The 12,148-nt window shown below is 28.9% G+C and overlaps 2 protein-coding genes across 8 annotated transcripts in view; one reads left to right on the top strand and one right to left on the bottom strand.

The window, feature by feature from the left end:
- Positions 1-1,569: 1,569 nt before the first annotated feature.
- Positions 1,570-2,475, top strand: LOC108754682 (dolichyl-diphosphooligosaccharide--protein glycosyltransferase subunit DAD1). The gene is made up of 2 exons (XM_018497169.1): positions 1,570-1,914; positions 2,285-2,475. Exons 1-2 carry the CDS (start codon positions 1,710-1,712, stop codon positions 2,413-2,415), a joined length of 336 nt encoding a protein of 111 aa, XP_018352671.1. The 5' UTR covers positions 1,570-1,709; the 3' UTR covers positions 2,416-2,475.
- Positions 2,476-7,314: 4,839 nt separating this feature from the next.
- The window catches only part of LOC108754786 (E3 ubiquitin-protein ligase AMFR-like), a 9,360-nt gene continuing 4,526 nt past the window's right edge, over positions 7,315-12,148 (bottom strand). For all 7 annotated transcript variants that reach the window (XM_018497375.1, XM_018497376.1, XM_018497378.1 and 4 more), the window contains exons 3-8: positions 10,536-10,793; positions 10,139-10,294; positions 9,614-9,936; positions 8,701-9,091; positions 8,337-8,578; positions 7,315-8,117 (exon numbers count right to left, since the gene is read on the bottom strand). In XM_018497375.1, coding sequence (XP_018352877.1) covers positions 7,922-8,117; positions 8,337-8,578; positions 8,701-9,091; positions 9,614-9,936; positions 10,139-10,294; positions 10,536-10,793 — 1,566 coding nt within the window. In that variant the 3' untranslated portion in view covers positions 7,315-7,921. The remainder of the gene's footprint in view (positions 8,118-8,336; positions 8,579-8,700; positions 9,092-9,613; positions 9,937-10,138; positions 10,295-10,535; positions 10,794-12,148) is intronic.

Raw genomic sequence — 12,148 nt, 5'->3', positions numbered from 1 at the left:
ATATATATATATATATATAATTAAGTAAAAATTAAACATATTAAACTAAACAAATAAACAATTGATAAGTATTTAAAAAAACACAAAAAATATTGCGCTTAATCGACTGTGGACTACGTGCAACGATTTACACAGATTGTTTCGTTCGGAATAATCTTTGTCTCGCTGTGAGAATTGTTTGAATGTGATGAGCGAACAATGTATATGTCTAAAAGGAAGCAACTCTACTTTGAAGCCATGCCATTTTACGCATGATTGAAATTGCATCTCCTGTAAGAGGACGATAAGCAGTCTCTTCCTCGAAACCGATGAGCTTGATCGATTCTTACCTCATCGTTCTGCTCGGCACATCGCGTAAGAATAAGTACATATTTTCCATTCATTTGCGATTTTCTCTCCATCTCCAGTAGCGATCGATCATGCATCCAGTTCAGGAAATACAGTTAAATACGCTGCAGGCTGGCAACTCTCAAATTTAATCGGCCGATCGAGTAACCGGCGTTATTTCTAGTAAAACCGGCCCTAAATCTTTCTCATAACTTCACCTAAAATGTACACCTCAGATATTGAATTCTCCAAGAATGCTGATTAACTAGATCTCGCAATTTTCTTTATGTTATATAAATGAGTGATATATATTGGAATTATAAGAATGATATTGAAATTATACGATAATGATTTATTAATGTTGTATATTTTCAAATTTCGATATCTACCTTGCAGTCGACTCGATATCGTTTTTTTCAGAAAAAAAAAGAAAAACACTGAAATAAACATTTATTTTCATATTTTTTCTTTTTGAATTGAAAGCTGTTGTAAATTTTAATCGTAGATATTTATGACATCTTTAAATATTTAAAAATAAAGATGTGATACAATTTAACTAAATTATAAATTAATTTAAATAATTTGTTGCAATTGTTACGTTTTGAAGATAAAGGATCAATCACGATACAGCTCACACAAACAAAATAAAATTAACTCGTTAACAGTTAGGTATTAATTTTCTGTACAAAATTGTGTACTAAATATAAAATCATGTTCCCCATTTCTTTTTATCATCAAAATAATTTTATAAAAAAATAATTTTGATGATAAAAAGAAATGCGAAACATGATTTTTTTATAAACACAAGATTAATAAAAATTATTATTTAAAGATTAACAATTCTTCTAAGTGAGTCGATAATAAAAAAAAAATATATAAATATATATATATTTAAAACTTAACATTTGTTATTTTATTTACCATTTGATGATAATTATGTTCGGGATCTTGTTATAGAGTGCGTTACGTAGCAGCCAGTCATAAACCGGTATTCATAGTCAGATCTTATATTCAAGATCGTTTTAACAAATCACAGAGGCCCAATTAACTGTTAATCAGAGTTAATTAAGAGTTAATCAGAGTTGGCCCCGTGATTTCTTTCTGGTTCAGTCTGGTTGAGGTTGTTTTTCCTGTAATCGCTGTAATGCGCCGTATTAAGCCTCAAAAGGTTCGCGCACTACTGCCCTCTGAAGAAGTGGATGTAAACTACACAACAATATCCATTTTTTTGCGGTACTCGTGCAATACAGAGATTACAGATAGGTTCCTCTCTGTACGATATATGTGCAATACGTGTCATCGCCGGTGCTTGCCACGCGTGTATACGTGACAAATTTTCAAATATTTCACTCTTGTAATATTTTGTGTCAAGATTGATAAATATGACGGCGTTGATAGTGTTGTATAAATTTTGGTCGGAATACACAAAAAATACACCCAAGAAACTGAAAATTATCGATGCGTACTTATTGTACGTATTTCTGACGGGTGTTATTCAGTTCGTGTACTGTTGCCTCGTCGGCACCTTTCCCTTCAATAGTTTTCTCAGTGGTTTCATATCCTGTGTATCCTGCTTCATTCTAGGAGGTAATTATATCTCTATACTCGCTATATACGTTTTTCTTTCCGTACAACTCTTTGACTACATCATCTAACGTTCATATGCAAATACAATCTACAAATACAGATGTGTATGTACTTTAGCTATGTTCTAAAATTTACTACCGGTACTGAAAATTTATAATTTACGTTATGTGCTTTGTAGATTTTCAATATCATAAATTTTGACGTATATGTAGCCTTGGATTCTGTTCTTTTTCACATTGTATTATTGGTACGAATTTTCGTAAATGATTCTAATACTTTATCTCATGTTCAAAGACATTAAAGCTATCTTTTTTCATTTACACTCATTTGCACAGGTAATTGATGATTTTACGTTATTTTTCTTTTTCAGTTTGTCTCCGATTGCAAGTTAATCCACAAAATAGAAGTCAATTTCATGGTATAAGCCCAGAAAGAGGATTTGCAGACTTCATTTTTGCACATATTATTTTACATATTGTTATAATGAATTTCATTGGATAAGATGTCCGGCTATAGTATACATATACATATGATAGATCAACAGCATCATTTTCGAAAATAAATTGAGTTTAATATATAACATGTTTTTCTACTGCTTTGATTTTCATTTAAATATCTTGTAATTGATTAATAAAATTATGAAAATAATATAATTATAATAACTTTAAACAATTCATTCAGCACATAATTCCTTTTCTATGTGATTTTTACATTCCAAATATTAAATATTTATACCAGCCAAATTGGAGGTGATCCAATGAATAATGTTACTGGTAAGTAATCTAACAATAAGTTGTTAATTTTCCATTTGTCAAATTAAATGACATATAAATTTTAAACATCTTCTTTTACCTTGTATGAAAAATAAAAATAGAATTATTTATTGTGCAAAAATACTTCACACAACATGAAATTACAACATGAAATACTGTAATATTTATATCGATATAAAATTATCTATACAAATGTTGACTTGACTTGCTACATTATGTAACATAAATTGTAAAAACATTTACATAATTGCGTAAAATAAGTAAGCAATATAACTACAACAATCTATAATGCATTTTATTTGTCTTACTATTACTAGTTGTACAATGTCAAGTGTAGAATAGATATTACATTGATATAGAATAGAAGAGACTTAGGACACCCCATATGCTCATATTTATAAAGATCCTAAGAAAAAGTTCGTACTGTATTATAAAGTTACAGTTTTGAGACTTAGGAAAGCGTTATTAGACTATCCTTTAATTCGCCAAACTCTCTCTAGCCAGATATTATATATTTCTCAAAATAATATAATTTTATAAAGCTCTTTCATTTATATGAAAATATTGATATATTTTCATACATATATTTTATTTACACATAGAGACACAATTAACAAGAATAATAAAATTTTTAATTCCTTGAGAAATTTAATGCAGATTATCTGCCTATGAAATATAATAACTTAAATGTTTTAAAAATAAAACTATTACTAATACTATTATTAATGATAGCTACAATGGAAACAGTGAATTTTGTATATGCCATATACAGAAAATTGACTTAAATATAAATTGCTTTATGTTTCATTACTTATTATCTATTTATATGCAACTTAGAGATCCATAAAATATATATAAATGGTTCGATGTAAATAAAGCTACTTACAAAGTTTTTAATACAACGATGTATGCATCATTCATAAAATAAATTTTTCTCTTCTCTTGGATGCAAACATTTCCACAAATCTATCTCTTAATAAATAATTATATCATAATACAGGCTGTCCCATGACTAATATAAGTTCTAATAACAGATATATATTTATATCTTGTATATATTTGTCAGTATTTCCTGATAAATTTGAAATTAAATGAATTTTTTCTTCAGCGATAACATCGAGGTGTATCTTTCTAAATCCAAATTACGAATCATAATGAAGAAATATTTTATAAACTATGATTTACTTTGCAGGATAAATAAATACACAATTATGTCCTCCAATTAATTTCCGAATAGATTCTGATAGAATTTCGATTTAAAATTTTGTATATATTACAAAGATATACAAATTAAAAAAATAAAGGAAAAAAAATTCGATTCAAAATTCAATCAAAGAATCTGTTATTATATTTACAGTTACGAGTTGTGGCACATCCTGGATATATTTTATATCCTACTAATATACATAGTGGAAGTATAAAAGATGTGCTCTTGCGCATTTTGAACATAAGAAGAGCAATATCCAGAAGCCATCATGTTGCCGCGGTTATTTGAAGTTGACGTTATGTCATTATGTTATTATGACAATATGTTGAGTTCTTTCCTTTGGAAATCGAAAAAAATTTCTGCATCCTTTTTTCCGGAAACTATTTATACACGTTTTTACTTGATTCTTATTCATATCAGCAATATGTCACTTCAAAGTTACTGCAATGTAAATGTTTAAAATGACTACATCAGAACGGTATGAAATTCGTCTCGAAAACGAGCACACCTTTTATACTTCCATCATGCTAATATATGTATACGGATACATGTTTTTTCTAATGTATGTTACTTATGTGTGAATATAGGTGAATATATTTGTCAAATTTCATAACACAATCATCAAACCAGGAAGAAACTGAAAAACTGCGAATCTTATTATTAAATTTATACAAGTTAAATATGCAGACTGCATTGTTATGAAAATAAATAGTGAATCATAAAATATAAAAATCTTTTATTAAACTAGAAGAAATATCTACTATTATTAGGAATATATATATATATGTATGTATATATGTATTATATATATATATATATATATATATACACATATATATAGAGTATATATTCAATTAGAATAAAATATTAGAATTTACTTATCATTAAAGGCTCGGAAGTTTGTAGTCTTACAATAAATTGTCCCTCATTACGCAGCAAGCACAAAGTCTACAACAATAGATTTTATTCATATTTAAGCATTTATATATGCAATTATATATTGTTTTTAGGGATATGTGTGTAACGTCGTTATTTTTTATCGTTGCTTTATTATAATAACAATTTGGTAATAACGTTGCGAATTTTTTATGGCGATAACGGTAATGCCAGATTGAAAAAGTCAATAGTTATTTGTCATCCAAATCAAGTACACTAAAAAAGAATTTCCCATAAAAACTTGTAAACTTCCGAACCCTTGCTCATATTACATACGAAATTAAGTTATATACAAGATTTACAAGTGGTTATTCTAATTTTCGTCTTTGTGCAAATTATAATTATCAAGTCAAATGTAACAACTAATATAAAACGGAACAAACGTCTCCTTGACGTCATGTAAAAAATCTGTGTTGCTTGAAATATTTGACAAATTAAAAAGTTTCTTTTTTTTTTTTTAATAAATTTTTAGTAGACAATAATGAAAAGCACATATCTCAACTTGTTTACAGGCACAAACATAGCATGACTGATTGTATCTTCGAATCAAAAATTTTACATTTTATATTCTTTATTCTGGATTAATCACCGATTGCGTGCACGTTACTAGGCATTAAATAAATTTTTTATGCAAACGATAACGTTATTTTTTTATGCAAACATGTGTACAATAAAGAGTGTCCTTGTATAAGTGACCATCGCTTTTTATCTTGTAAATTAATACAGATAGAGCTAATAAATATATCAAATTAAACGATTCTATCTAAACTCCATTGCACAAACATAGTAATCACTCAGAAAAATTATCCCTCTTAGAGATCAGAGGGATATACATAATTTTTACATGTAAAGTAAATAATACGATATAATAAAGTAGCGTTTATTCTAACGAGCATAACGATGTGTGTACGATATAATAAAATTATTTTACAAAATTATGTAAGTTATTTCGATTTAAAATTTTGCGGACAACTAAGACCTTTTCAATTTCGGCCTATTCTGCAATATTATGGCTAATTTTCGACTCTCGCATTGACAATTGACGTGTTAACATGTTATTTGATCAATACAAGAAGTTTGATACACCGCAGGGCTTAAATTAGTGAAAACGTATTAGTTGCTCGCAAAACATTAAACCGAAATAACTATAATTTGTAAAATTTGTTATATCATACATCATTATATCCCAGTAAACGAGAATGGATTAAAATTTTTTTGGTAAACAATAAGGATGACTTGGTTTGTGTGTGTTCACATCGATCATTCATTTTTACTTCTAATCAAAGGGAAACAAAAGAATATAGCTCAATTATTTTTACGTTACAACTTTTTTGAACTTAGTTGGATTAAAATGAAAAATTTCCTAATTTTGAATAATTTAAGTAGCATTTTTATTGTCTATTTTAAAAGAAAAACTTTTTTTTACTCAATTGGATTAAAAAATTGCATTTTCTAGTCAGAATTTTGAATCGAGCAGTATTCACGATGTACACAAAATACTATAATATTATTTTTAGATTGAAAGGAGATACACTCTATGCAATTCTTGTAAATGAATAAAAATGCATTCAGGATTGGAAAAGATTCATTTTAACATTCATGAATTCCATTTCTGAAAATCTGAATCCATTTCAATCCATTCTCGTTTGCTGGATACTCGTTAGGATGAGCGTGACAACCTTTATTATACCGTAGTTTAGTTATAATCGTTTAATTTGATGTTATATTTATTAGGTCTATTTCTGTTAGTTTACGAGACAAAAAGGAGTGGTCACTTTATACAGCACCCTGTATATATTGTATACTGTGGGAAATTCGATTACTCGGGCATAATGCACAAATTAACCCTTATCATACAAGGAATTTAGTGCTTTATCCATACAAACGGGGGTCACTAGATTCGTCTATTTTTTTCATGCCGTTCATTTTCCTATTTAGAGGCATGTTCAAATTTCCATTTGGGTGCTTCTCGGATGTTATATCATCCTTATTGTTTAACGAGCATTAAACAAGGATGTCACCCGAGGACCATCCGGGTGGGAATCCGAACACGCCTCTGAATATTAAAAAAATCCCTAAAAATTTACCAACATACTTTCAACTTTCTAGAATAAATATTGGAACTTTATTTTGGAAAATAATAAAATGTAGTATAATTTATAATTACCGAAGGACTCAAATAAACTTGCACGAACAGGAATCACTCGATCACTAGTAATTTATATTATATCACCATATATTTGTAGGGTAAGAGTTAATTAAATTTCCCGTGCCTTTTTCTTTTTTAGAAATAACTAATAAAGTTTTAATGAGCACAACTGAATCCATGCTCATTGAATTGGCACGTGTCACTTCAATTTATTTATGGCACTAAATACATTCATTATATTAACATTTAATGTACCTATTTATAATATCTCCCCCCCCCCTCTCTCTCTCTCTCTTCAATCTATAAGTTTATAAATCTATTATTTTACAAATTATGCAAAATATAAAAGAAAAGTAGAAAGCTTTAAAACAAAAATTTTAATTCGTTAGAAAGTGGACGACAATGCAGCTTAAGAGCTTTACAAAATCCAATAAAGTTATTCTCTCTCTAACAATTTTTCTTTCAAAACGCGTGTGTACTACATGTCGCTGTAGGTATTTATCATTAGCATGATTTAAATTACGTAAAAATCTTAACATCTTCTATTATAATTTAGTCGTCTCATTGTAGCTTTCATCATAACTTGATGGCATTGAGTAATTGGTTCAATACTAATCGTTCATGAGTATATCGTTCACAACCTCTCAATATTCTAAATGTCATATCTAATCTCTTGACTGCGACTTTAATTTGTTGTTTTCAGAAGGTTAAAGCACTAATTATTAAATACACAAAGAGATTTTTTGATAACTCTTGCTATATTTAATAATTAGTTATCAGCAAACAAAGGTATGCACCGCTTTGTATATTCCACAATCTTGTCTCGTATTCGGAAAAAAAAAAAATAAAATAAAATGTACATCTGTCAATTTCATATCAACTACGAAGCTCTGAGTAATTTGAATTCAAAATCGTATTAATCAATCTTATTTCTGCTTATACCTAGGATATAGTATTTTCAATATTTTCAGTATTCGTTATCTGCGAATTTGTCGAATCAATCTCGGATTTCCGATGTTTTTCCAAATACCTTCTGCGTGCTGTTAATCTCATATGTTCTTTTCGTCGTTGAAGTATAAGTTCTCTCTCAGTAGATGATTTCGAAAAACGACCACCAAGACTCGAAGGTTCCTCTCCACTATAAAAATAATATATTTACATATAGATTATCCCATGAAAAATAAAATATCCTAGAATATCTAGATTATGAACAATATGACAAAACATGTACATCTCGATTTACGATTTCAGATTTTTAATAGATCGGTTATCGTATATTTCTTAACGTACAAATACAGTTAATATTAAGGATATAGCTTAATATATTTATATTCTTAATATTTCAAATCTTCCTTACCTATCGGCAAAAGGAATATCGAATCTAGGATCCGATGAATTTTGGATCGAAGAGCTGGGTGTAATATTTGTCACGATCGTTTGCATTTGTGGGACGGATTCTTCTTGCGGTTCTTCGATTAAATGGTGTGGTATAGTTAATATCCCATCAAGTATATTCTCAATTGTCCATTCAACTGATCGAGTCATTCTAAGATCTTCTAGGATTATATTTCGAGGATAATGAGGAAAAAGTAGTTGTACCTAATAAATATATTTGTTAGGATAAATTTTTTCTTTTACAAGATCTATAAGAAATTTAAAATTGATTTACATTCTTTATACATAATAAAGTCGACACACATGCATATATATGTATATATTACCTGTCTCGTCATTGCGTCCATTTGGGAATTAGTATGTGCAAATGTAGATATGTTACCACGTAATCTGTTGTGTGAGACCTCGACGGAAAAACTAGGCAACCAAGATACATATCTCGATGCATCGAGAAAGAGGAAAAAGTGATTACTATTTCTTCTCGTAGGGGTTTGTGGATCAGGAGGTATCTCTAGAGTGTTCTCTCTATGATTCGCTTGCATACTCAAACCCAATCGACACGTAGGACATGATGTGTCCTGTTCTAACCAAGATTGTAAGCATGAGTTGTGAAACAAATGTGTACAGGGTAATTTACGAGCGCTTTCCATTTTCTCCCAACATATGGCGCAGTTATCAGAGTTCTCGGCTAACTCATCTTGTGAAGCCATTGGATAACTAAAAATATTGAAATAGTTATTTATCTAAAAAAAATTATTGATTATTTGTAATTTAACGCGATTACAAAGGAGTTTATAGACTCGTACATAAACTCCTTTAAAAAAAAATTTATTTAAAAAAAAATAGAATAAAAATGCGAACTTGCAATAATATAAAATGTTATATGTCTATGATTATTACAATTTATTATTTTCATCAAAAATAGAGCTTAAGAGAAATTATAATTAATATTCAAATTTCCGATGATATTCGAAATTTTCATCAAAATTTGTGCATATACGTATGTGCGCATGCGCGCGCGCGCGCGCGTGTATAAGAAAAATTCCCGGAATAAATAAGATGCAAATATATGACACATTCTGTCTATGGACTTTTAATACGCTATAAAGTACTTAGTGTTTTATAAATAAAATCTAAAATAATGCACAAGATATCGTAAGAAGGTTACAATAAAATCAAAATAATAAAACAATTGCATAATAAAACTAATTGTGTATAGCATAAATGCACGTTACGTACTTTTGCTCCATATGATTTAGTACAGCCAAATAGTTTCTATGTTTTGTAATTCTCCGTTGTATCTCGTAGAACAGATATCTCAATTGCATACATATTACTAGCGATGCCATGCTCAAAAGGATGTTACTCCACAAAAGCATGTGAACGTGATGGAAAAAGTCGACTGCCAGTACAATTAATTCCGAAATCAAATCCGTATAGTAAGTCAATGGACCACGTTTATCCCAAGATCGTTGCGCCGAAGTGCCGGCACCACGAGTATCGTACAGATGAATCAAGTAGCGTAGCATCACGTGAATCGTACGGACTCCAAGTAGAATACACTACAGAACAAATAATTATTACAAAATAAATAATTATTATAAGATAAAGTCATTATATTTTAGACGTATGACAGATTTGATATTTTCCCAATCTTCATTCAAAAGTGAATTAACTACTTAAACTAACAAAGAATTTGAACAATTCATCTAAACACACACACAAAATTGATGTCGATAAATAATTAATTGTTACATTGCTTACCTCAGCTGCCATAAAAGCAAAAGTATTGAAAGATATGAAAAAGAAAGCTGCAGCGATGCAGAATAAAAGCATGAAGGAAGATAGCACAAGTATTGCCGCCAACAATACGAGAAGTCGCGCGTGACTCCATCCTGGCGTAGTGGGTGAAAACGACAGCTAAAATATAAAAATTATACATTATAATGTATACACTTCTTGAGACATAGTATAATGATACTTGGTCAAAATTATTGATTATTAAATATGACAAAAAACATTCCAGAATCGAATGTGCTTTTATTTTAAATTAATATAAATTTATATAGCGCGCAGTCATATAAAAGATATTTCTATTATATTTTCAAGATTAATTGCCTTTTTTGGCATGTCTTATATTTTTGCTCTTCGTTATACTCACATATTCAAATCGATCTTTGCAAAGTTGGCTAAGAAGACTCAGGAAGCCAAGCGCCAAAAACCATACACACCAAAGTACAATTTCGTCCATGTATTGTACATTCAAAACTCCAAAAACGAAGATAAACTTGTAAAAAAGGAAATTCCAGAACTTGTCTTTCAAATGATGGTTCTCTGAGGCACGAAGTTCACCAAATACAAGCTTTTGGATGGTTTTGCCAAGGAGAATCAACATGCAGTTAGCCATGTTGACTAAAGTCTGTAAATCAGAAAAAAAAGAAATTGTAAGAAATGTATAATGATAAGTAAAATATATATTATTAAGTGAAAAATATAAAATAATTTTAGATATACATTATAGTTGAAATTTTTTAAGAGAAAAAAATTTATTAATTTTAAGGGAAATAAAAATGTATTGATTAAAATATAATTTAGAAATCTGATTCAATGCTTTTTTTAGCACTAATAATAAAACTAAATTTTTATATAAAAAAAATAAATTATACATTTTTATTGTTCAATTTGTTAATTTTTTATATCTTGTATCATAAAAATAATATGAATAGATGTTTTCTAACACGCGCACTCTAAACAAGCGACAGATAGTTTGAACAAGTGTTGCCTAATCGTTGCCAAATGATAGAAAGGCCATCTAATTTTAGGCTCAAACTTTTCTCCATTTCAATGTCTCGCCAACAAAATTTTGAAATACATCGCAGTTATTTGAGGTGCAAATCGTCAGAAAATTTTGATATACATCGATATAAAATGAAAGTTTTTTTTCCTTATCGCTATGTCATACACACACACTCGCGCGCGCGCACATATATACAGACAAAATAGGAAAACATTTGAATCTTCAATAATGTCATTTTATTGATAAAACGAAATAATTTCTTAAATCTATGAAATATTTAATTGCAATAGTAGGAATAATACGCTGTGTAACGTCACCTATCTTGAATATCTTTATTGCGTCGTAAAGATAATTTGACAACTAAGCGATAAATATAATTAAAGAACGTTTTACAGTAATTTACAGAAACATAACATGACAATTTTTCACTTGCTGATAATTACTAAATTTGAAATAATTTTGCAACAAATATAAATAACGATCGAAATTTCAATCTTAAAAAATAATAATCTAAAAAAAAAAGAGACGTAACTCTTTTTCTATTTATTCTTTTCTATTATATTCAATGTATGCAAATTAATGTATTTAACCGCGACGCAGATACAGTTAAATCATAGCGTGATTATAACGCAATGCAAAAATCAATTTGGAATATTCATTCGAAAGAAACAATTGTCAAGCAAATCATGCGATAGTTGCATAATTTGTCTGATAATTATATATAATATATGTATACGACAATTGTAACGAAACATGTAATGTCATAAGAGAGGAAGATAGCGCGTTCTACTGCTGTCACGACAAATGTTAATTTTCTGCTTTAAAAAAATATATATTCTTCAAGTGTGGCATAAACGGGACTGTTTATAATCTATTTGATTTGATCGCGATCGAAAATTTATTTACGTTAAATTATTATTAAACAATTCGTAAAACACATATATCTTGGTCCAATTTATCAACTCATTTCATCAATT

The sequence above is a fragment of the Trachymyrmex septentrionalis genome, unplaced genomic scaffold, assembly GCF_001594115.1.
Source record: "Trachymyrmex septentrionalis isolate Tsep2-gDNA-1 unplaced genomic scaffold, Tsep1.0 scaffold80, whole genome shotgun sequence".
In the NCBI taxonomy this organism is placed as follows: Eukaryota; Metazoa; Arthropoda; class Insecta; order Hymenoptera; family Formicidae; genus Trachymyrmex; species Trachymyrmex septentrionalis.
Note: the sequence above shows the minus strand (reverse complement) of the source record. Positions and strands in the feature narration are given on the sequence as shown.